At 38.5% G+C, this 26,405-nt stretch overlaps 3 protein-coding genes across 3 annotated transcripts; 1 reads left to right on the forward strand and 2 right to left on the reverse strand.

Moving 5' to 3' along the window:
• Positions 1–517: 517 nt before the first annotated feature.
• Positions 518–4,749, forward strand: LOC108672593 (NADPH:adrenodoxin oxidoreductase, mitochondrial). The gene is made up of 7 exons (XM_018160291.2): positions 518–731; positions 970–1,188; positions 1,689–1,901; positions 2,139–2,331; positions 2,487–2,655; positions 3,258–3,424; positions 4,424–4,749. Exons 1-7 carry the CDS (start codon positions 570–572, stop codon positions 4,618–4,620), a joined length of 1,320 nt encoding a protein of 439 aa, XP_018015780.1. The 5' UTR covers positions 518–569; the 3' UTR covers positions 4,621–4,749.
• Positions 4,750–5,312: 563 nt separating this feature from the next.
• On the reverse strand, positions 5,313–11,111 carry LOC108672594 (lipase 3). Its single transcript, XM_047884267.1, has 11 exons — positions 11,049–11,111; positions 10,575–10,693; positions 10,246–10,444; positions 9,873–9,990; positions 9,258–9,408; positions 8,804–8,896; positions 8,230–8,388; positions 7,077–7,161; positions 6,600–6,742; positions 6,128–6,216; positions 5,313–5,448 (listed from the first exon to the last, which is right to left on the reverse strand). The coding sequence occupies exons 2-11, from the start codon at positions 10,671–10,673 to the stop codon at positions 5,388–5,390; spliced, it is 1,197 nt and encodes a 398-aa protein (XP_047740223.1). The 5' UTR covers positions 10,674–10,693; positions 11,049–11,111; the 3' UTR covers positions 5,313–5,387.
• A 1,501-nt stretch (positions 11,112–12,612) lies between these two features.
• Positions 12,613–25,656, reverse strand: LOC108672595. Its single transcript, XM_018160293.2, has 21 exons — positions 25,621–25,656; positions 25,096–25,235; positions 24,408–24,672; positions 23,978–24,092; positions 23,352–23,502; positions 22,549–22,641; positions 21,560–21,721; positions 20,616–20,700; positions 20,012–20,157; positions 19,574–19,662; positions 19,052–19,114; positions 17,777–17,882; positions 17,356–17,554; positions 16,961–17,078; positions 16,633–16,783; positions 16,243–16,335; positions 15,747–15,905; positions 14,667–14,751; positions 14,227–14,369; positions 13,617–13,705; positions 12,613–13,082 (listed from the first exon to the last, which is right to left on the reverse strand). The coding sequence occupies exons 2-21, from the start codon at positions 25,207–25,209 to the stop codon at positions 13,022–13,024; spliced, it is 2,487 nt and encodes an 828-aa protein (XP_018015782.2). The 5' UTR covers positions 25,210–25,235; positions 25,621–25,656; the 3' UTR covers positions 12,613–13,021.
• Positions 25,657–26,405: the final 749 nt, after the last annotated feature.

Genomic DNA, 26,405 nt, shown 5'->3' on the forward strand with positions numbered 1-26,405 from the left:
ATAAAGTACCAATTGAAAGAAACTATGGCAAATATAATTCACAACCCGGCTATGGGGCTCATTGGACTGGGCTTCCTAGGCTGATGCAAATTATGAATGAAAAAAAATATTGGCATATGATTTGGTTATGCTAATTACCTAGTTCTATGGAATTGCCACAGTCTGTGCAACAAATTGAGCAACTTTACACTAACTGTAGGTATACATCTGAGGCTGTCTGCGGTGGTGGATGAGGGAACATCATTGTAAGAGGCAAAGACAAAGACTGACTCCTCCACAGGACTGTCCCACAGTGTCATGTCCACTTGACAGTGTTAAAATATAATGTAATTCAATCAATGATCGTAAAGCTCCAAAGCATGACCATTAGGTACGCCACTGCTAGCTCAGTGCTGCTGAATGCTTGATATTGACACTAATAACTTTCGTTTTGAATTTCATCATGACAATTGTTGGGCCATTTATTTTTTTATGGTTTAAATGTCTTAAAATTACTCCTTCCATTGTTTTATTCCAGGAAATCTTGTAAAGCATGATATGATCTAGAGCAATATCAAAATAATTTTACCATGACAAGTTTAATACATCAGAGGTTATGTGTGCATGCCTATAGCCAATCTTTATATCGATTTTCTCAATGTTTGTCCACATCTTCTTGGGCCAATGTGCCGAAAGTTTGTGTCATAGGCACTGGTCCTGCCGGCTTCTACACAGCAATGAAACTCGTCAAAGTAAGTCATAAAAAATATATTGCCTATAAGATGAACAGCATTTAATAAAATTTGATTCTTTGTTCATTAAAACTTGATGTTGCTGTGTGAAAATGATAATCAATTGGAATCTGTTACAGTTACACAATATAAAAAACTTGCCTCCTGAAATCATCTCCAGTGCATGGCTACTTAGATTCCAAGTACTTTGCTTTGTTTTCATTGCTTTTCTTTTCTTTCATCTAATTATTTGTTGCAGGACCACCCCAGTGTATGTGTTGACATGTATGAGAAGCTTGCTGTCCCTTATGGTCTGGTGCGCTATGGAGTTGCACCTGATCATCCAGAAGTCAAGAACTGCATAAACCAGTTCACATCTGTGGCCAATAAGGATCGCTGTTCTTTTCTTGGCAATGTTACCATTGGAAAAGATGTTACAGTTCCAGAACTGAGGAATAATTATGATGCTGTTGTGGTTGTGAGTATTTATTATTATATACCTCCCACATTAACATAATTATTAAGTAATTGTATACAACTTGGTTCAAGAGTCCTATTGATATTAGTTGCTGTATGAAAATTTTAATTTTCCCATAGAATCATCAGTGTGAATGGGTTCATCAGTGAGTGAATATTTACAATATATTAAAAACATTTCTATTTAAAGTTAGTGTAGTACCTAATTTTCATTCATGTTCTTCTTACAGTCTATACATTCCAATGATTGTACTGAAATTCTCTGTAACTAACATTCAATAATTTAGTTCTCAAACTGAGTTAGGGATTGATACTCATTTTTAAATATTTGAACTTATTATACATTATTTATATTTTTTGGCAAGTTTTTAATTTTTTCTTACATCTCGAACTTTTTCTCTATTTGCCGCTATATTTTTTCTATTTGTTTGGAGTTACAGCTTGAAAGCAGCAGGAGCTGCATGTTTGGCTGAATATACCTCACGTTCATTCTAATGGCAGGCAAGTGGTGCATGGGAAGACAGGAAGCTCAACATAGCTGGCGAGGAAGAGGTGATATCAGCACGACGATTGGTTGGCTGGTACAATGGTCTACCCCAGGACAGCTGGCTTAAGCCTGCCCTCCACAAAACTGAGCACGCTGTGGTCATTGGCCAAGGCAATGTTGCGCTAGATGTGGCCAGAATACTCTTGTCTCCAATAGATCGACTTAAAGTGAGTTTTTGTTGTTGTTCCAATCATTGTTATTTTTACTGCAGTTGTTTGGAGAATTGATTTTATGATGAAATATTATATGTCTTGAAATTTGCAGCTTGGCTCAGGGTTTCAAAGTATTTCAACAATCATGTCACAGTAAATAGGCCATGTATGATCAATGTTGGATTTTTTTTAACTTGGTGTTATTTTCAATTCAATATCATCTCTTCTCATGATAATTGCAATGCGTTCCAGAATTTGGACATCCCAGAAGCTGTTTTGTCTCAGCTGAGTAAGAGCAAAGTACGACGTGTTACGCTTATTGGGAGGCGAGGACCTCAACACGTTGCTTTTACTGTCAAAGAGCTCAGGGAAATGACCAAACTTGACGGCTTAACTTATGATATTTTAAGAAAAGACTGTGAGAACCTCCCTGATATTATCAAAAGTAAGTCATCTGCTTGTATTAATTTTTTTTAATTTTGCTAGTGCTTAGAAACAAAAATTTGTCACCATGGCTTCAGGCTGTTGAATTTTGTCGAGTATAACATATTATATGTAGCCAATTTTCAATCAAATTGCTAATGCCTCAATGCCTCTCAGATGCTGACCGGTCCAGGCGACGTTTGTTAGAGTTGGTGCACCAGTGCAGTGAGAACGCCCAGTCACTTGACAGAAATTTACGCTTGTGGGCTCTGCGCTTCCTCAGGTCTCCGATATCCGTCCAGTCTCAGGAGGGAACTGTCACCGGCCTCACTCTCGCTATTAATAGGTAGCTAGTTCTGAATTGTTCTTCTATCTTGAGTTTCAATATTTTCTAATTCTGTCATTTCATGATTTATGAATGATGTCATATTATGCTCTTCTTTGTTTTTCACTGATTTTTAGAAAGAAAACTAGTAGACAGTTGATCATATAGTGTTTAATTATTGAATCTGTAACATTATGCAAAGGGAATATGTTTTCCAAATGAAGCTCCTCAACGTTTTGAAGATGATGCTAACTTTTAATTAAATATCACAAGTTTGATCTATTAAATCCAATTTGGTTCAAACTTTTCAAAATTAAAATAGGTAGGTAACAATTTATTTCTCTGCTAGTGTCTTCGAAGTTTGAAGGCAGGGCAATACAGTATCTGCAATCAAACTGTGAAACTTCCATCTAATTTGCATTGAGGTCGACTCTGCAAGCGATACTATACACAGTATTTAGTTACCCTATATTTTTCATTTGCTGAGGAAGAACTTCTAGTATTACTTCACTGGTGCAGTGGTCTTCTATTTGGTAAAATTCTTGTGAATAATTTGAATCTTAAATCGACAATGCAACAGTAAGTTAGTAATGTGAGTTAATAAATTTCCTCCCTGTCTCTAGATTAGAGAGCAATAAAGCTGTGACCACGGGAGATGAAGAGGAGTTGGCGTGCGACATGGTGATCCGCTCCGTGGGGTACATGGGCACCAAGTTTGACCCCTCGCTCCCTTATAGAGAAGATACTGGCACCATCGACAATGTCAATAGCAGAGTCACTGGCTTGCCTGGTGTGTGTACAATTATCTTGCCCATTTTGCTTTATGATAACTAATTTAATATGTTATGAACCTAGAAAGCTACAGCAGGAAAAGTTTACCAACCTTCTATGTGCATAATTTTCCATAAGGTATAACCAAAATTTAGTTACTATCAATAATCTGCTACCAACAACCTGCAATTGTTAAATTTGGAAAGAAAAAAAATGCCGTTTTTTCAGGAAATATTCCAGGAAAGATTAGAGTGTGCATTTTCATCCGCGTGCCATTAAAAGATTTTATTTGTTACAATACCAATGACATTTACTTATCATTGGCTTTACATTTGACGTTCCCGTCTGAATTCATCACTTAACTTTGATCTGATGGTAGAGTCGTTAAAGGGATCATCATACTGACATTCAATTTATTTAACTTTGTTTCAGAAGTAAGCAAGATTTGTTGTGATGTAGATTTCATCTGATGATCCATTTTATACATTTTAAAATATTACTTTTTGATCACAGAAGGACAAATGCAATCAAAAGATTTAAATGTTCATTTATTTATTCCGTTCCTTCGAATTTGTATGCTATCTCATCTCATGATTAAATGTCATTATTCTCTTCATGACATTTAACCTTGAGGTGAGATAAGATACAAATTCGAAAGAATGGACTAAATAAATTGATATCTGAATCTTTTGATTGTATATGTTCTTGCAAAAATGAAGTAGTTCAAATGTAAGTAGTTTTACAATTGAATCGTTTTTGCTAATTTTTACATGAACTTTTTTAGGATACACATTAAGGAGTTCTCCACATTAATGAGTTCTACACTTTAACGAGTTCTACATATTAATGAGTTCTCCACATTAATGACTTCTACACATTAATGAGTTCTACACACTAATGACTTCTACATATTAATGAGTTCTACACATTAATGAGTTCTCCACATTAAATGAATTCACACATTAATAAGTTCACATATTAATGAGTTCTACACATTAATGAGTTGTCCATGTTTCAGGCGTGTACGCAACAGGCTGGGCAGGATCAGGCCCCGTAGGAGTGATAGCAAGCACCATGACCCAGAGCTTCCAGTGCGCCAAGACGATATTGGCTGACCTGCCTGCTCTCCACGTCCTCCCTGGCAAACCTGGCAAGGACGGCATCCTACCGCTCCTTCAGAGTCGGGGTGTGTTCACTCTTAACCACGGAAGCTAAGAAATTCAGTGTATCTGTGTGGATTCTCATTGTTGAAATTTGACTTTATTTCTGGGTTAAGTGGAACAGAAGCGTATTGCTTCTACTCAAGCCCTCTACCGCCATTTGTCACTCTCCGGAAACATAATTTTCCGCTTAAATTATACATAAGCTGTTGAGTGTAGCAACATGAGGACGATTGTACGCAACAGAGAGCATTTTAAAGTTGCCATACGTGTAGGCAACCATCAGTGCAAGTCATTTTGCGCTCACTAGAACGTATCCTTTTTGCGAAATAGGCTTGTGACAATATTGCTGCGGTTACTCATGTCAGGCGGTAGAGNAATACAATTGTGAGTCAATACTTAGGCAGTGGTTCAATACAATTGTGAGTCAATACTTAGGCAGTGGTTCAATACAATTGTGAGTCAATACTTTGGCAGTGGTTCAATACAATTGTGAGTCAATACTTAGGCAGTGGTTCAATTGTAATGTGAGTCAATACGTTGGCAGCGGTTCAGTACAATTGTGAGTCAATACTCAAGACGTGGTATAAAATACAACTTTATTCCATATTACCAGCCTAGTACATTTAGAGCCACAACATCGACTTAGTTATGTAGAGTAACTAGTGAACAACGCAAGGTTTGTTTGTATTCAGGAATATCGAAGGCATTTATAGGTAGAATTTATTTGTATATTGAAACAGCAGATGTTCTTTATTTATTTATTTATTGAAGAAAAGTGTTTACCCCGATGGCTTGAGGAAAAGTTCCACATTGGAAGCTTCAGTACTGCGACAGAACGTTCAGGACTTCATTGTAGACCAACTCGTCGGCGTTGATGGCCCTGAGGGAATAAGTGGAAGTTATTTTAAACACTCGAAATCATCCAATCTTTATCCTAACTTAATTAATTCTTTGTAATGGGAAGCAAATACATTAAGTCAACCTCAATTCCTCTGAACGAATTAATCATTATTTTTACTTTTCTTTCCAATATATATATCAAATTTGATCATAAATCATTTTATATTAAGTGATGAATGTAGCATTTATATTTTCTTCCTTTGATAAATAATTGTTGTGTCAATAAGCTTAGATCTGCGAATTACGCTCCTGTTATATTTTATCACGGAATAACCTCGGCCTTGCACTCGCATTTCTAGGATTTTTAAAGTACACACTTGCCGAGTTGTGATATCTTGATAGATTTATTTAATAAATTATTAAGCAAACACGGACTTGTGCTTTGGACCCATCTCCCTAATTCAGTTTGTAAGATATGTTCACATAAATATTGAAATTTTTAGAGCTAATATAAATACTCCGCTGTAGAAAATAACCGGACTGCATTTCATCGAACTCTATCAACTTTTGACAGCAATATTTTCACTTCTTTCAACCTACGTCTACTTTGACGCATAACTTCTGAAGTAGTTTGGAGCATATACATTTTTACAAAAAACCTAATAACTTATGTGAACTCTGCAAGGCAGAGAAATGACGCAAGAACAAATTGAACTCACCAGACGAAGTCGAGGTGATTGAACATATCGAAGGGAACTCTGTAGTTAAGGATGACGTTCGGGAGCTCGGTTGCCAGCCGTGCCACATCCTGCCGCATCAAGGACAAAACTAATTGTCTAGATCATCATGATTAATTTAATTGTTGTGTCAGAAGTTATAACTAGACAAGGCCATGCAGGAGCTTATGTTTAGTCTTAAAACGTCTCGGTATCCTACGGAACAACTGAAATCTAGAAGCGATTTTAAATCTATCGTCCGTTGAAAAGATTTGATCAAAAGACCAGTCTAGCCAAGAAAAGTACAAGAATCGGCGACAGGCCTACCCAGACCTATTCTTCAATGCCGAAGATACTATACTATAAGTTATTACAGTATAAAGATCGGTTGACGAATATATGAAGATTTTCTTCTGTTTTTCAAAAGTATCGCCATTTTTAACTAAAAAATCTCAGCACGAAGGAGCCTGCGAACCTCTGGAGTAGCGAGCCAGTCGTTGGCGCCCCAGAAGAGCGCCGTTGGGGTAACCACGTTGTCGAGGTTGAAGGCGGGCGGGGTTGTCTGGCCGTAGTGGTTCTGGTTGCCAAGTGCCCCGTAGTCGTACTTAGTAAAGTTCGCTGCTCACGAGAGTGTCGAATATTTTTTTAATCCAATTCAAAATTTAAAACAACGACTATATGGTCCAGGTTTCTTGTGATCTGTAACAAATTTGACCGTTACTATCTAGAATATGTTCAGTTGAATATTAAAACAAAACTTTTCATAGTAGAATATGAACATATTATCGCTCAGGGAATTGATAGGGCATCATTCTCTTTTTTGTCATCATTCTCTCTCCAAAACTATGATCACTGCTATTGCCCCGTGCTATCGCAAGCGCTAGTAAACCTTCTGCTACTACTATACTACTGCTTCTACTACTGCTGGCTCCGTACATTAACATTCACGTACTGGAGACGTAGAGCTGAGCGTAGTGGTTGACGGTGTGTACGGAGGTGCCGGCAGGAGTATGGGCCAGGATCACGGGAAGATATTCCTGCTCAACACATTAAGTTTTTCTTCATTAACTCGGCAATGATTTCATCTATCTTGCTCACAAATCGTGGGTTACGTAGACAATTTCGCATGAAATTAAGTTAATAGTACGCCGGCACTATTTAACGTGTGCTAGCATCCATTAATTACATTTTCTAGATTCAAAAACGAGGACCAACATTAGAAACCCCATAACAAAGAGAAAACATTTTCAAATCGCAAATAAATCTCTGGTTTCTGATTAAATTGAAAAAGTTTATTCCATGCCTGACTTCAATTTTCCCAGTATGAAAATTGCTGGAGACTGTTTCCAATGAAGGTAAATCGAGGTAATTGAGGTAAAACTTTTATGTTTTACATAAAAATACTTTTATGTTATGTTAAAACATTGAACGACAAGTAAACTAATATCAAAATTATTAGAACAAAACACGAAGTCACAGAGTAAGTTACCATATTTTGTTTGTGACATGAACTATAGTTATCTTAGCTTGAAGTTCAGATAACTTTTTTCCAATCAAATGAGAATGTTTAGTAGCCCCAACACGTCACCTCATTAAGAAAAGCGTTAAGTAGCTCCAGCACGCCACAGTGAGGAGAACGCTAAGTAGCCCTAGCACGTCACCTTATTAAGATGAGCGTTAAGTAACTCCAGCACGCCACAATAAAAAAACGCTAAGTAGTAGCCCCAACACGTAACCTCATTAAGAAGAGCGTTAAGTAACTCCAGCACGCCACATTGAGGAAAACGCTAAGTAGCCCTAACACGTAACCTCATTAAGAAGAGCGTTAAGTAACTCTAGCACGCCACATTGAGGAAAACGCTAAGTAGCCCTAACACGTCACCTCATTAAGAAGAGAGTTAAGTAGCTCCAGCACGCCACAGTGAGGAGAACGCTAAGTAGCCCTAACACGTCACCTCATCAAGAAAAGCGTTAATTAAGTAGCTCCAGCACGCCACAGTGAGGAGAACGCTAAGTAGTCCTAACACGTCACCTAATTAAGAAGAGCGTTAAGTAACTCTAGCACGCCACAGTAAGGAGAACGCTAAGTAGCTCCTGCACGTCACCTCATTAAGAAGCTCAGAGTCAGGCCCTGCGATGAGGAAGAGGACGTTGTAGCAGATCTCTGCCGAGATCATTTCGTCGTCACAATACTTCTCGACCCACTCGTCCGTCACGTCCCGACTTGGCAGAAATTCACCTTTGCCAAGCAGTGTCATCAGAGTCTGTGGTGAGTGAACGAAATTAGCCTTTAGAAGAGTGGTCCGTCGTGGTGACAATCTATTACCCATTTAATTATGTCGTGACAACAGGTCTCATCAATACAGTGTATCAGGCTTTGGGTGTTATTGCACTCTGTAAATTACTTTTCAAAGCATTAGAAGGAATTGAATTCTGATATTAATTGTGATTTGGCCCAGCATATACTTTTGAAATTATTTGAATAAAGGTAAAATTTGCAAATGCAAATCATTTCTCGCTTTTGATTTACCATTTTTATATTAAAAGCTATGCGTTTGAATTCAGTATGGAGTTCAAAGTTGCTTGTTTAAATTGCTGAGATGAATTTAAAGTCTCGCGCGTTTAAATTTTTGTCATATAATTAATGACACATTAATTATTAGAGTAAGAGAATCTCACGTCGAAGTCATCGGAGTAAGGAGCGATGAGCGTGAGTGGTCCCTTCATGTGTTCCATGTAGGCGGCCGGCCCGAGGTTGATGCCAACACGCAGCTGAAAAAGAAATTCAGCAACTCACCTTGCTGTTACTTCAGCAACTCACCTTGCTGTTACTTCAGCAACTCACCTTGCTGTTACTTCAGCAATTCACCTTGTTGTCGCTTCAGCAAGTCACCTTGCTGTTACTTCAGCAACTAACCTTGTTGTCACTTCAGCAACTCATCTTGCTGTCACTTCAGCAAGTCACCTTGCTGTCACTTCAGCAAGTCACCTTGCTGTTACTTCAGCAACTAACCTTGCTGTCACTTCAGCAACTCACCTTGCTGTTACTTCAGCAACTCACCTTGCTGTCACTTCAGCAAGTCACCTTGCCGTCACTTCAGCAACTCACCTTGCTGTCACTTCAGCAACTCACCTTGCTGTTGTATTCAGGCTTCTCACTGAGCATGGCGTAGTAGGTTGTGGTGCCCATGCTGAAGCCGACGTAGTAGAGGTCAGGTTGTCCGGTGAACTCCAAGACGTAGTCAATCATAGCCGGTAGATCAATTATTCCCATTTCGTCCCATCTGTCGAAATATGTTATTTATCTAATGTTTATTTCTTGAATTTTGAGAAAATGCCTTATATTCGTAATGAATATCGAGGTATTTATGTGAAGTAAAATGAAGCTTAGACAATGTCGCAATGGAAAATGGATTCCAATTGATTTTTGAAAGGCAAACATGAATATTACTATAATTTCCCGCGGTTGTTTAAGATGCCCAGAGTGATGCCCAGGGTCTACAAATGAGTAAGCCCTGAAGCTGAAACGTTTCAGCTTCATGTAAAAACCATAACGTTTTTTTTTAGTTCAAACGTTTCAGCTGAAAAATGAATGAGCCCTGAAATTAAAACCATTCATGATTTTTTTCATGACTTTTCAGAATGCTCAAAATTAAAAAGTTACTTTACGACTGCTCTCTTAGGATACCGATCTCGCAAATTTCTGTTGTTCAATAGTATCAATACGAGGTTGTTTATATGAACTTACGAAAAGGACCAGAATGAGAGATCTTCGTCGGGGTCGAGGGTGGTGTGGTTGCGAGAGTAGGTGTTGCCGCGGTAGTTGCCCATCCACACGTCATACCCGGCGTCAGCCAAAATATACGCTAACCAAACAAACAATAATTTCAAAATATTAGGCACAACTGCAAATTTTATCTCAGTAATAAGTCAAACACATGCAACGCTTATATTCGTGGAATTGCATGCTTGATTCACGCTTGGTATGCTAGAACATTTACCTTCTAGAAATGACATATCACAAACACCCGAGAAGAGTGTCCTTTGTCTGTTCTTCAAGTTCCGCCTCGTTTGAAGGACAAGAAAAGAGGAGAAATTTCCGAACAGTTGCATATACTTACCAAGAGCTTTGTCAGGGTCGTTCATGATCCAGTCGGAGGAGGAACAGAGCAGGCAGTGCTGCAGGTAAGCAACAGGTCGCACTCCCCCATCACTGCCGCTGATACCGTACGGGATGCGGTGCAGCTCTAGGATGTAGCCGTCCTCTGTGGTCACGTGGTGGATCTCAGCTGTGTAGCCCATAGCTTCTATCAGCTCAGTCTGCATTCGAAGTATAAAACACAAATTTATGGGCTACAGTGACTTTTTTCTTGTTTGAAAATTACGGTGTCAATCCAATTCATGCGGAAATAAGTTTTTGAAAATTTGTGACTGCCATTTGCCCACCCACCGTGGTGAGGTTGGCTCCTGCTGGATGACTCCTCAGGTCTGCTGCAGACGAAGACGTTGCCAACAGCAACAGCAACGAGATCCCGACTAAGGCATTCATCTTGGGTTACTTTCCTGTCGCTGTAAAGAATATAATAAATATTGAATAATTATTTGAAAGATTTGCCTATATACTGAACAAGGGTTAGAACCAGAAATCAAATTTTTTGTGAATCAATAAAACCAAAATTCTGGTGTAAAACAAAAAGGTATAAAATTATAGACCATCAACTTTACAGAATTTAATAAATTCCTGTTTCTTATAAATGCGTGTTAATAGTTTTGGTAAAAAGTAGAATATGAACAGCCAAAGCCTGTCACGATCAATAAATTTATGCAATAAAAACTTTTATAATGGCTGTCGTTTTCCAATTTTTTTAATGTTTAAATCAACAGAGTAAAATTTACTTATGTGCTAAGCATCGTTATGCCTCACCTGCGAGTCTCCAAGTAATGCTCAAGGTTACCTGCTTCTCGCTATGTACATGAGCGAGCCCCACCAGGTGGATCGATCGTACCACCAAAGGTGTTGTCAAGTGAACTATTTTTGCAACATGCATGCGCGCTTCACACGCTGATAAGAAACCAAATCACTCTAGTGAGAGTGTTTCCCAAGATTTCCCATGTTCATTCTTGTAAATAACATTTGAACGCTGGGCTATTGTTACCAGCCCTGGCAACATCGATGTATGTTAGATACTCCAAGAAGAAGCACAAGGAATAATTGCTGTTTATTAGTCGGTGGGAATTCTGGCTTGTGCTATTCGTTATCTAAGTTAGCTAAAGACTTCGTACGATTCAGACCCATTTTGCAAGAATATTTATGCTAGAAAAACAAAGATGACAGCACTCGTTTTTACCCAGCAATGCAGTGAAGCATCAGATGTTTTCACCTGATAAATAAGCGCAGGCGAGTGAAAAAATCTGACAAGTGATAAGCGAATCAACAGCAACACGACTCATTAAATGCACATTTGTAAATATTAATTATGAAGGTTACCCGTTAATCAACTTGCATTTTTCAAATATCTGCTTCACCAAATCACTACTTTTCACTCAGTTTTGGAGTACATTTACATTTTTGAAATTGCGTGTTGCTCAATTACCTTCAATATAAGAAACTTTTTTCGAATAAAATTTGTCAATTACACACACATACACACATACAAATTTGGCAGGCTCTTTTGGGTCGCCTGCCGAAGACCACTGCACTGCCCTGGATGTAATGGACCATCATGATTCCTGCCTTCCGGAACGTAGCCTTAAACACTTCAAGCTGTCCGTATCTCGGCCGTGGGTCGAACCAGCCCTCGGTCGAACGGCCACTTGTCGAAGGACGATAAATTTTGGAACAGAACTATGCTATCTGAAACCTAACCTCAGATGCGGTGAACGTAAAATCACGTAATTTAACGATGCCCGTAAGTCAGATTCGATCCGCGGCCTGGTGGTGCACGGCAGGTGGTGGTCAAGGCCGGAAAAGGACAAAGCCGAGTGGTGCACGGCTGATTGGTGTAGGTACGGAGAGATCCATGGCGTTCGATTCAGGGTTTATTGGTGCACAAAATTGGTGGTGCACGGCTGCGCTCCCGGCTCTTTTCGTCATTGCACAATCGAATTTAAATAAGGATATAGATCATTCATAGCATATATAAACTCCATCGAGACGGATGCCATCGTAACGTACGTAATTTAATTCATGATTTACATCGCTCGATATGGAGCGAGCTTTCACTAAACTAAAACATCTAATCCATAATAGTGTATCGACAAACTTTCTATTAAGTTCTTAAGTTTCAATCCAATCTGTATGATTCGGAAATGAAGAAAAGTTAACTACTCATACTCATTCATTAAGTATAATGATTTGATTTCAATGAGCCAATATGAAGGTGCGATTGACAAAAGCACTGGTCAATTCACAGTTTATTTATCATGATGAAGGGTGTAACTAAAATACGTGTATGAATATTCAGAGTTTTTTTTAGAGGCTATGAAGGGCATGAAAGAGAACTGTCGTGTCGAGTCAATTTATTCCAGTATAGAGTACATGATTATGCGAGTATGTTGTTATGCTGCTTTGCTTTGGGCTTCGTTGCAAGGTTTTGCGTGTAAATATTCGAATTCAGCGTTAATACAGCCATGAAGGATATCATTTTGATTACTTCTTTTTTTAGGGATCTTATCGAAGCCATGCATTACCTATCCTGCACTCCTGTGCTCAGTTATTCTAGTGATCAGATTTAGTTCAGTTTATGTATACGTTAGTGTTACCAGTTCTGTCGTTCAATAATGTGCTTCGTTCTGTAATAAACTGGTTCGTTGACGTAATTCATTTTACCCTCGGCACGCAAGATAGAAACATGAAAAACATCATCATGCAGGACGATTGGCCGACGCTCCAGTCCATCAGTACTGAGCCATGACAGAGAGAACTTCGTTGTAGACAAGCTCGTCCGCGCTGATGGCCCTACAACACCACATGCCGCATCAAAATAAATTGTAGGAAATTCGAAGCTAAAGTGGTATAAATATGATATACGGACAGAAATGAAAATTTTAATGGGCATTGAAGAAAGCTAAATTTTTTAATAGAAGAAAGCTAAATGGCATAATGAGTTGAACACGGTTTTTCATCCCTATTCTCATAAATCAAGTCCTGTGGAAAAAATTCTAGTTGAAAACTTCAATCTACAGCATAGCCCTTCATAAACTTTGCAAATAAATTTGAATTAAACTTCTGTTTTTCACAACATTTACATTTAAATTGTTTAATAACCTATAATAAATTCGAAGTTAATTTTTAATAACCTTATATTTTTTAATACCTCATGATTCCACCGCTAAACTGCAATTTCAGGCCCAGGTAATCTGCTGATGGGCATTGCGGATGCGAGCCCGAACAGCCCCTAGACTCGTAATCCTTTACGCCAGGCTTCCAAAACACAAAATTTTATCAATATTTATAAGATATTAGAAGCTAGTGACGAGTAAAAAACCTTACCATATAAAGTCGATGTGATTGAACTTGTCGAATGGCACCCGATAATTGTGGACGAGATTAGGTAACTCAGTCACCAAACGGGCAACGTCCTGTTCAAAAAATTGAAGTGATGCTTTGAAACAATGTGGGGAAAAATTCATATTATGGATTGATACATAAATTTCTAATGTAATTTATTAGTCATTCTTTTTTCAGAGGAAAGATTTATAAATCAACTATATATTAAGGATAAAGGTATCGCTTTACGCAAATTAGTTTCGTGTCTCTACTTCATTTATGTAGAAATTACATAAATGCCTAGCATAGCACACGGCCAAATAGAAATAAATTTGATTATTAAAGTTAAAATTTATGACCAGACAACATTATCGGCGTCAGTAACGATGTTTCATTCATAATGGATTACTAAAATATTCGGAAACAATTTATGATAAAAAATATACCGCTATTTTTTTGTGCTCTGTTTTTCTTGTGATTAATTTTACATTAATTAATATTCTCAGAAACGTTGTAATTAACATTCTTGTCGTTAGTCATTTGTGTATCATTCTTCACTAAAAATGTTTCGAAAAGTAAATTATTAAAATCTTAGCACGCCGGTTGGTCAGACCTCAGGAGTGGCGAGCCAGTCGTTGGGGCCCCAGAAGAGCGCCGTGGGGGCGGTGACGTGGCTGAGGTTGTAGGCGGGGGGTGTGGGCTGCCCGTAGTGGTTTTGGTTGCCTAGTGGGCCCCAGTTGTACTTCGTGAACAATGCTGCACAAAAATACAATGAATTTTATACAGAGCGAAAATTGAAAGACTTCTGGAAACCGAAATAGTGAACGCCGACAATATTGGCCATAGGACATTTTACGGGATTTGGACATTTCGATTCTTAACATTCAAATTATTTTTCTTTAAATTGGCAGCAACTAAATGAGGTCCATTTTGTTTTTGAGGTAAAGATATTTGGAATTTTGAAAATAAGGACAAATCGTAGATAAACATATAGTTTATAGATGATCGAATGACACATGATGAAGCGAGACATAGTAAGGCATACTGTCGTACTGGACACGTAGAGCTGAGCGTAGTGGACGGGCGTGTGGACTGAAGTTCCAGCCGGAGAGTGAGCCAGGATCACGGGTAAGTATTCCTGTTAACAGTATATGCGAATAAAATCCTCATTGGTGTCTTAATTATCTAAGGGTAAATTGAGTTGAGCAATAATTGTCATTACTTGCAGTAGTGATCACATCAAAAGCCCACAGTACGTTGAAAATATACTAAATAATATCATGCATTAATTTTTCACGCTTCTTAGCTCGTATAAACTAGAAACGATCCGTCATCGAGCTGCTTCGTCGATTAATGCTTCTGGTGAACCTTGACCATCAACAAGCTTGTGGTCAATACTTTCTGGTGTTGAAACGCCTACATCTCCGTAGACTCTGAAAGGTCCACGAATACGACTGCCTGCCATCATTACTAATACCGGGGACCAACAAGCATGAGGATTTTGTAGAAACGTAACGTGAAATGGGACTAAATTAAACCCTTTTAATTTTTGTTCGAGGATTCAGAAAAAAAAATTTTTGATCTTGCTTTCTTCTGAAGACGATGCATTCACGAGCCCAAAAGAGCATTTCAGGTGCACAAGGTGCACAAGGAATAATTTAACATTACCTTCATATTCATAAAGTAAATTATAAATTATTAAACAACTTTCATGAGTAACCCAATCCCCACAAACTATTAACAAGTCCACAAATACGACTGTCAGACTTCATGTTGTTTTTGTTGTTGTTGTAATTGCCCATCCTGGTAGTGGCGACTAGGGAGGGGGGGTGATAGGTCAGTTTTTCACGGCATCCGGTACCACTGGTAGTTCTACGACCATCACTGGCTCGATGACTCGCCAGAACCATTTTTATTGCATTACACAACACCCTGGACAAGCCAGGTACTCATTTATCAACAAGAGTTGGATGAATGGCTGAGTTGACCATGAGCTGTGCTTCCCGGCAGAACTTTTCCTCAGTAGGACTCGAACCCGGGCGCTGGGTGCGAGAGACAGAGTCTCTCACCACTGCACCACCACAGTCAGACTTCATAGTTTAAACTGGTGAACATGGCAGATTTTACTGGGACCTCATTGAGAAGCTCGGAGTCAGGCCCGGCGATGACGAAGAGAAGGTTGTAGCAGGTGTTGGCTGTAGCAGCCTCATCGTCGCACACCGCAGCGAACCACTCGTCGGTCACGTCGCGACTTGGCAAGAATTCTCCTTTGCCCAACAAATTCATGACTGTCTGTTTGATGACATTTATTAATTTTTGCATCAACCATTTCTATTTATTAAACATGACTGTCTGTTTGATGACATTTATTGATATCTTGCATCAATCATTTCTATATAATGAATATAAAACGTTGCACGGTGAAAATATCAATAACACGATGCGCTAAAATCTAACAATGATCACTGGCCAACAGGCATTACTATATTCTTATAATATATTAATAATTATAATAATTAGGCTCTTTATTACGATTAAGGAAGGGATAACTAGTAATATTTCCGTTAAAAATCAACAATCAGATCTACGCAGAATTTATTAATTGCATTGAGCGAACTTCTGTACTTACATCGATGTCGTTGGCGTAAGGCGCAATGAGCGTCAGGGCTCCCTTCATGTGTTCCATGTAGACGGGAGGGGCCAAACAGATTGCGATCCGAAGCTGGATGGCAAACAGAGACAAGCATATTTATTACAAATTTCAGAATCAATTATTACAGATCAATTAAGTTTCAGTGATGGTTGAGTTGAACGAATTCCAACAGACATACGAACTCGGTCAACTATGAAACGCAAGCGCGAAACGCAACATTTCTGCATGATGCTTCAGATTCAGACCTCTAAACTAGTGAGAATAAATAATTATTGATAAATGAATAATTCACATCATTTTTGATCTCTTATAATTTTTTTCCGAATGTTCATCAAACAGTTTCATTAACTTTGGTTCGTAGCTCACCTTGCTGCTGTACTCCGGCCTTTCGCTTAGGAAGGCAAAGTAGGTTGTGGTGCCCATGCTGAAGCCTACGTAGTAGAGATCAGGTTGTCCGGTGAACTCCAAGACGTAGTCAATCATCGCCGGTATGTCAAAGGTACCCATTTCGTTCCAGCTGAAATCAAAATTTCAATTTGTGTTTTGTTCCTGTCTTCTCCATATTTTGCTTGAAAAATGGAGTCCATACTAATTTCACTTAAGGAAAATGGAAATTGTGTTTGAGATTAGTTCGTGACTGGTTAACTCAACTGATCAATGGACTATAAAAATACATTTAGAATAGTTTTCTCACGTGAAGGACCAGAATTCTAGATCTTCGTTGGGGTCGAGGGTGGTGTGGTTGCGGGAGTAGGTGTTACCTCTGAAGTTGCCCATCCACACGTCATACCCGGCGTCAGCCAACATGTACCCTATAAGAAGGCATGTGATATACAATAATACACGAGCAATAAAAATATTTAGGCCAAAAAAAGAAGTGCCGTGAAAAATTTAGGCATCCTGAACGGATCATTTAAAATCAGAATATTGTCCGTCTTGATGAAACAGACAACTCATTCACGCTTTCCAAAATTATGCCTTTTTCAAAATAACCAATCAACGAAACAAGTCTCTTGAAACTCGAATTCCGTAGTTATACATAAATATATTATAAAAATTCGCAATCGTAAAAGCCACTACAAGTCAGACCCAGGGCTCGTTGAGGCGTGTTCATGAGCCAGTCCGCAGAAGAGCTAAGCAGGCCGTGCTGCATGAGGGCGACAGGTCGCAGTCCTCCGGTGTCGCCGGCCACGCCGTACGGAATACGGTGCAGCTCCAGGATGTAGCCGTCCTCCGTGACCACGTGGTGAACCTCGGCAGGATATCCCGCAGCCTCTATCAGTTCTGGCTGCAGAACAAGCGAGGATTTTGAAGTCAAGGAAGACATAATAGACACAACAAACAAAAATTCAGGTTCAATTAATATATGTAAATTCGTGAACTTTTACAAGCTGCATGAAGCAAGCTTCCGTCCTATTCAACATAAATTAGGAAGATGAATTTATGAAGAAAGCCTTTTGAATGATGACAAGTTATATTTTTAATAAAATAAATTTAATAATTTTAGTACCGTAGTGAGGTTGACTCCGTCTGGGTGGCTCCTCAGCATATGTGCCGACGATGACGTCGCCATGAATAGCAACAGAAACGCGATGTTGACTGAAGGCTTCATCTTGCTTTACTTGAAACCTGACATCAAGGATATTATGGCCCTAGTTATTCTCTTTTCCATATGAACATCGTGCCAAATTATATATACTGTGTCAATTAATCATTTGCACCCATGTGACATCATAAAAACAGCAATAACTATCCAGATAAACAAAGTCTCAACTACTAAATATCATTAATAATATGGTTTTCCTCTAAAATGATGCAGAGACAGTATTACTCACCTCTCCGCTCACAAAACAATGAAATTGACATTTAAGTTATCACACATGAGCGTGTTTACAGAGCGAGAGCAGCTGCTGCATCCCATAATTTATCACGGCGGAGTAAAAATAGAAATACTCGAGATTTACTTTCATTCTCGAAATGCTACCTATGTATAGAGGCAATCAAAAAATTCTCAGTTGCATGATGTGCAATATTAATATAAGTTGCATTGAGCCGTGCGAGGTCTACGTTAATTTTAAATGTTGTTTGCTTTATGTTCATTAAGTAAATGATTAAACAACTTTCATAAGGAAATGAGACTTATTGTCACAGCCTTCGCTACAAAAATATGGGAAATTGTTCCTTCTTTTCATATGTTATTTGGATTTAAAGCGGTTGCAATTAAACAAATAAGTTAAAGGAGTAAAATGACATATCACGTGATAAAAAGAAAAAATTTATTGAACAGATCGAATACATCATTTTGACGGCTTCGAAAACATGCGCATACATTTTGTAAGAGAACCGCTACTCGTTATCACGAAGACATGAGAAGTTAGTTGCCCGTCATTACACTGCGATGCAGAAGTCTACATCCGAGGAATAATATAGGATTTTTTCAGCATTAAAATCAATTAAGATCAGTGCCCCTTCATATCAATATCAAATTAATGCAGAAAGATATGAATATATGTGAATAGTTCCAGATTTTTTAAATTCCTCAGAGGACTATGAACGGAAGCATACGATTTTAAATAATATATATGGCAGAAGATAAACATGACAGCTTCGCATGAAATTTGAGTTGAAATACAGTGGAACTGCAACTATTACTGGAATCGGAATCAAATGAACTGAAAGGGAATAATGGAGTTTTTCAAACTGGCCAGTGGCTAGCACTACTAGATTTTTACTCTATTAATATTAATAGATCTAAATGTAAGAGTTACATTAATCTCTTTCTGATCAATTGTAGTCGTTGAGGACGCGCACCACGTCCTTGTAGACGAGAGTCGGCGCGTTCTTGCCCCTGGAGAAAATAAAATACAACTCCTGATATGTCACGGTTATATAACATGGGATATTATAAACATAAAATATTATAAACATAGAATTCAACACTTGAACAGTAGAAAAAGATAGAAACTGGCAATCATTAAATTTGGTTCTATTACGCAATCGTACCAGAATCCAACTTTAATGTAACATCAACCAATTTCCAAGTTTATAATACAATTATGCCAACGAAAAATTAACAAGTAATGGAGCTCCCATGAGAAATCAGTAATGGAACAAAGAACCTAAAATAAAATTAAGATGTGTCAAATTTAGACACTTTAAATTAATGAATAACTACCATTACGGTGTTGTCAGTAAAACATGATTTCGGGAAATAATTTTTCAAAACACAACATATAGGTAGCGTCGACGAAATTGGAAGTTTCGCATTCCCAAGCGTCTCAAAGCGTCAAAGAGAAGAGAAACTTACCACAAGAAGTCCAGGTGATTGTAGGGGGGATCTTGTATTTTTTTCTCGAATACAACGTTTGGCAATTCCTTCCTGAGTCGAGCGACATCCTGATGGCAAATTCATGTAAAAACATTCACAAAGGAGAATAATGCCACATAGTTAATTAATATTCTTTGGCTCTTTATACAAATACGGAATACATTCAAATGTAAGTAAAATTTGAAGACTGTACAGACATTAAAACAAAGCATTCAAGATGAAACGATCTCAAATCCAAAAAGATCCGCTGAACAAAATGTCAAAGAATTATAGGATATTTTGAAGCGGCCATAAAATCCTAAGCTGACGACAATCGGGGCTTCAAATCTTTTTAATTGCCAATCGCAATCAGTCCAAATTCACTTGCTGCAAAAAGCAAGCTAGCGAAAGATCAAACTTGAGTAAACATTCGCTTACCTTAGGAGCGGCCAGATAGTCGCCAGCGCCGGAGAAGAGTGCGATGGGAAGCTTGAGTTTCTTAGGCTCGTACTTGGGTGGCGTGCGTTGACCGTAATGTGCCTGGTTGTTGGCGTGGGTGCCGTAGTCAAACATCCGGAAGTCTCCTGAAAAACCGTACGCGTAGTTATGCGTAAAAGCTAAGATAAGGTAAAGTAAATTCAAAATATCTTTTCATTTGGCCTGACTAATGATACAAGTACGCGTAGTTATATCGACTTGAAAACTCGAGTGAAAATGATCAAAGATTTATAAACTCATCTTCAGTAACAAGCTGAAATGAAACACGTTGTGTAGAATTAATTTAAAAGAAAATACTTTTCCGTTATCCAAGTGGTGAATTCAAACTCAAATAACCCTGAGTCACATGCAATAGTTACCTCTACTGAAACTTTTATATCGATCTCACAGGTACCTAAATCGTTTTTTCTTTGTGCTACCATATAGCGAACAATCATGAATCACTCGCCAAAGTATGAAATAAGTTACTAAATATTTCTAGAAAGCAATCAAATCTGTACGTTTGAATGTGCTTTGCAAAAAAACTTAGCAGGCATGGCTTTACCGGACAGTACGAGCTGCGCGTAGTGCAGGAGCGTGTGCAGCGACGCTCCTGATGGCGTCTCGACCAGGGCGATCGGCAGGCACTCCTGGGGTTAAATTGCATCAGGGAATTTATTATATTAATTCAACAGATTTTAATCTGAAGTATGTGAAAAATTAACAACTTTATTTGGAATTATAATGAATTTATAATTTTCTTTGAGCTATAATACAGCAGAAAAATAAATGTATCTGGATATTCCACTATGTAGGTGCGGGTGCTTATAATTTGGATTGTCACACAAACCTTCCCTAAGTGACAAACTCGGCAATTTGCCCGACAATTCAACATTAATTGAAATTACTCTCAAATTTTCTTATTTAAATCATGTCCATCAAAAGGGCAAGATTTAAGTTCTGGGAAAAACGTATTCAGACTAGAGGAAAGTAAGTAAAGAGTTTTATTCCTCAAAGTAAATCTACAAATTGCGACAATTTCATCCATAAATTAAGAATTAATAAGCCTGCCACAGCCGCATGACATGAAGAGAGAAACAAAGTAAGCGTTAACGACAAAAATTAAATTTAAGACAATTTCGAACGCTGTAGTAAAAACTATCACTCAGTACTCACGGCACTGAGTGAAAAAAGCGCATTTTCTTGTCGACGAAACCGTTTAAGTCACGGACGGACAGTCGGACAGACAGACGGACATGACGAGCACAATCGCGCCTTTATTTCCATAAATGAGAAAATGCGCTAAAAATTTTAACTATTGATGAAACGAATATCGACGAAAATTAAGTATAATCATCACCTATATACCCTCTACAATCATCTAGTTTAGGAGGAAGAAAGTCCACCACAAAGGTTCAGAACCAGTTAGGCATGGTTGAATTAATACTAATTCGAAATTAATATCAATTCAACCATGCCAGTTAGGTATCTGTACCCGGTGCTACTCACCTCATCAAACTCGCGGTGGTCGGGGCCCACCACGTAGGAAAGCATCGAGATGCAGATGCCCATCTGGGGCGAGTATGGGTCGCCGCAAAACTCGCTCACTTGGTCGTCCATGTCGTCGCCCCCAGCAAACAAGTAGTGCACCCCCAGCAGGTGCAAGCCGAGCTGCATATACTAAACCATGAATAACAATACCTCAGTATAAATTAAAGACTGCCACTTAATATATTTAAATATATGAAAAAATCAAAAAAATCGAAAAAATAAAAAAAATCATGATTTCTTTATAAAAAATCAAGTGATTTAATCACATGATTTAATCATTTTGATTTAATCATTGCCAACCCTGGTAAAAATATTACACAACTAATGAAATTGTGTTAGTTGCGTAATTAAGCGAGAGAGCCCATGATAATCTCGGCCACTGAAACTTAGATAAGCTTGGGGATGTGTTACTACTCCACTGAGCAGTCTTCGTGGAATAGATTCAATTATAAATCTAATAATTTTCTTTTGATTATTGATGAACGAAAGAACAAAACGGTTTGTGCTAACCTCCCAACATTTGTAAGGGATGACGTTAAGAAGATTAAAACGTGGCGTTGGAGTAGATTGAAAAATTAGACACAAAATTAGGTCAATTTCGTTAATTATAATTGAAATTATTTTGAAATTAAAGAAAACTTTGGCATAGAAATTAAATCTTGAAACTTGTTTTCGGTGATATTTGTTCAAATCGACTGGCTCTGGAGGCGAATAGTTTTACATTGTTCACATCGTACCATAATAACTTGTTAGTAGTTGACATAAAAACCACATATACTGTATGTCCAGAGTAATACTTTAAAATATGCATATATATAAATACACATGTATGTAAATATGTACTGTATATATGTAGTTACACGTGTTTCAACATATGTAAATATGTATATATATAATTACACACGTTTCTACATATGTAATGTAGAAACATGCGTTACAATAGTTACATCGATGTGCTCAGCTCGAGGTGCGAAGGCTTTAGCGAAGCCCTTGACGTGCGAGAGGTAAGCGACCGGCGCCATGGCTGTCATCACCTTCACCTGCCATGAGGGGGAAACGTATTTGAAATTGAAATTCAATACATTAAATCGCACGTCAATCCTTGCAATGACAACATCTTTGGCCCAGTGGTTACAGTTCAGAGTACCAGGATTGGCGCAGAGAGGTGCGGGTTCGATCCCAGCTCTGGGCGCCAGTTTCTGGTCAGAATCGGCAAGGAGGCCGGGCGGTTAAGCACAGCAGAATTGAAGCAGTGAGTTGCGAGTTCGAGACCGCAAAATGCTGTGAATGTTCTGCGATATTAAGAATCGGTGACAGGCTAACGGCCTAATAAACGCTGAAACCGTTATTATTTATATTATTATGTGTAACGATTAAAAAGACAACGACATTCTTCATTGAAATAATTACACATCATTATCGTCTATAATTTTACACAGTTAAAATAATTGTTAATATGGTGCAAGAAGCGAGTTATTGTAAAGTGGCCTAGTCAGTTTTTGCTGCTAAACAAAAATTCAATTCGAAATCATTCATAAATTTTTCAACATCAAGTCTCAACGCCTGTGATTTGAGTGAGCTCGATCTACTAAGAAAAATTGTCGTTATCTTTAATGAAGCAAATTTGCAAAAAAGGAACAAAATGTTCTTACTTCGGGTTAAGGGCATCTTGCTCATGTACACCGGCTTCTCGCTCATGGCTGATAGTAATAAAAGCACAACTCCTTAATTTATTATTTAGTACTCTTACCTTGCTCATGTACTCCGGCTTCTCGCTCATGGCGGCAAAGAAGACGGTGGTGCCCATGCTGAAGCCGACGTAGCTGAGCTGCTCTTGGCCCACAAAGTCCAGGATGTAGTCAATGGAAGCAGGCACGTCGTGTGCAGCTATCTGGTCCCAGCTGTAAACATGAGTTCATCTTGATGCATAATCAATTCTATTTTCCATCATTGTTCAACATAAATACAAGCGTGACTAATATGGAATTTCCGAGCGTTATTGTACACTTACGCAACGTGTGTTGTTTATTGTTAATCACTTTTCACAATAATACTACAAAATAAAAAATTACAAATGTATAGATTAATTTGATGAATGTAACCAAAAAATAAAATACACATCAACTAGGTCTGTTTCTAATCTCAATCTTCCGTTCCACATAATGCAACTCATAGAAGTAAAACCTGCTAAGTTCCTTAAATCAATAGGACTGTAGGTACAAACAAATCAAGTACCGTTCACTGACTTGTTCCGAGTTCAAATGTCCTCGCAACGATAAGAGTTCCAAGTAATTCTTCGTCAAAAAATCTAGCAAGAAATTATCTATCTCTGGAGATTTGGTCATATTAGTTATGGGAATGCTATTGTTTACTCACGAGAACTTCCAATATTCCTCTTTTTCTGGGTCGAGTGATACGTGGGACCGAGAATATTGGTTGCCGCGGCAGTTGGCCATCCAAACATCGTACCCGGCGTCCGCCAATATGAACGCTAGGGGGCAAGAGCAAGTGAAATAGACCAGCAGAGAAACAATAACCACAGAGATTTTCAATTAGATGTAATAATTTCGATGTCCCTAAAAATAAACGTCCACTGATTATGTGACTAAAAACTCAGATGATATATTTACGTATCGTACTCTGTTCAACCTAATGTTGCTTATCTAAGCTCTCCTCGTTCAGAAGTAGCTCTAAATTATCAAACATTGGCATTTTTGATCGGAGTTATCACGAAAATCTATGGATACCGGAAACAGGATTGCGATGGTATATATAAGATAGGCTAGCAGCGAATAATATTTAGTACCGAGAGCTTTGTCGGGGTCATTAATGATGAAGTCAGCTGATGACGAAGTGAGCCCATGATGCATAAAGACGACGGGACGGGTGACGTTTTCAGATCCGTTCTCCTTGGTTTTATTATTTGCGAAGTTGGGACCTTCGGATGAAGAAAGTCCACTGTCAATGTGGTTGATGCCGTAAGGGATGCGGTGCAGAGAGAGGATGTATCCGTCGTCTGTCACTACGGGGTGTATTTCAACAGGGTAACCTTGCAGCTGGATCAGGTCTGGCTGTTGATGAAAACAATCGGGATTCATGCAAGGAATAAGGCCCCATGAGTGTTGAAGAAATAAATGTCGTTTCATTGGATATGATCTAAATATCGTGAAATTTTAGTCAGAATTGAAAGCCTTGTTAATTCTCAAGGGTCAATTATGAACTCTAGACTTGTGTAGAAAAGTTTTTCCCACTCTGAGGCGATATAAATAAGAAAATAGTGAAGCCTATCTCAAATTATCTAATTTCTTCGTAGACATATAAACAATCGCTATATTCATTTATAGCCTATATATCACCCGCAACGCCAGACAAGTTTCGGGAGAATATTGATTTAATCGTATTACGGGGTTTGATAGTTTATATTAATATCAAACATCAATTAATATAAAATATTAATCAAGTGTTCTACCGTATTGACGCGGTCGTAGACTTACCACAGAAGGCGAGTGGTTGTAAGTAGGCCTAGATATGCGGAGGCTGGGGGGGCCATCCCTGCTGCAGGTGGCTAGCACCTGCAGCAGCTGCAGCAGCACGCTTGTGTCCGCCATTCCTGCCTCCAATAACGTCTTGGCCTCTGAAGATATGAACACAAAAAATGATCAAAGCTAATAAAAGAAAGAAAATATAACTCAGTACTCACTGCAGTGAATGACAGAGAGCGCATTTTCTGGTCGACGAAAACTTGAGGTCACGGACGGACGGACTGACAGACAGACAGACAGACAGACACGGCGAGCACAATAGTGCATTTTTTCATTAATGAGAAAATGCGCTAAAAATGTGAAATGTCTATTGCCTGCTGATCCATATACAAGTGATGTTTTCGAAAGTTTACAAATAATGTTTTCGAAAGTTCAAGTGCGAACTACTTTCTAGTGATCAGTATGTACAAGAATGCAAATAGACCACAAGAACGGCACAAGAAACATACGAAGCACATATCCGGAGCTACTTCATACCGTAAATTCTAGCAAGACGCAGTCCGATCCAAAGTACCGTGAAGAAATGGTGAACAGACAGCGTTTTACACGTCAATTATATAAAGTAGACATTCAAATCCGGGATAAACATGTGCTGCGTTCACACGCGGACGATAACATAGGCCTGGTAAGCCTAACTGTAGGAAAGAAATGAGCTGCCCAAGCGGAACAGAAACTGGCATAGCTACACGTACAGCTGACGCCGAGATAACGTATGTAAGGGCTTTTAGCATCTTCCGATGTAAATATTTCAATTGAAAGGAATAAGTGGATAACCTGGTGTTGTGGGAAAAACGCTCATCAGCGTTATCGACTTAGATTGCTTGCTTCACACACATTGCTGACGCGGTATTATATTTGTATCCTATTGGACAAGTTTCGCTAGCCTACTCCGATTCACTTGAAATTTTTCGTAAATTCGAATTTTCCGAATCAGACTCAAGATTGTCTAAATTATTATGCAATTATATCAGAGATCATAAAATAGCTAATTGAGGCAAAACCACAAATGGAATTAATGGTAACGCTGATAATGTTCAGCGTATTGCAGCAGCGGGTGCGTTGCGTGTATAATGTTCAGCGTATTACAGCAGCGGGTGCGTTGCGTGTATAATGTTCAGCGTATTACAGCAACTGGTGCGATGCGTGTATAATGTTCAGCGTATTACAGCAGCTGGTGCGTTGCGTGTATAATGTTCAGCGTATTGCAGCAACTGGTGCGTTGCGTGTATAATGTTCAGCGTATTGCAGCAGCTGGTGCGTTG

Source organism: Hyalella azteca, unplaced genomic scaffold (genome assembly GCF_000764305.2).
Source record: "Hyalella azteca isolate HAZT.00-mixed unplaced genomic scaffold, Hazt_2.0.2 contig15060, whole genome shotgun sequence".
NCBI classification, from domain to species: Eukaryota; Metazoa; Arthropoda; class Malacostraca; order Amphipoda; family Hyalellidae; genus Hyalella; species Hyalella azteca.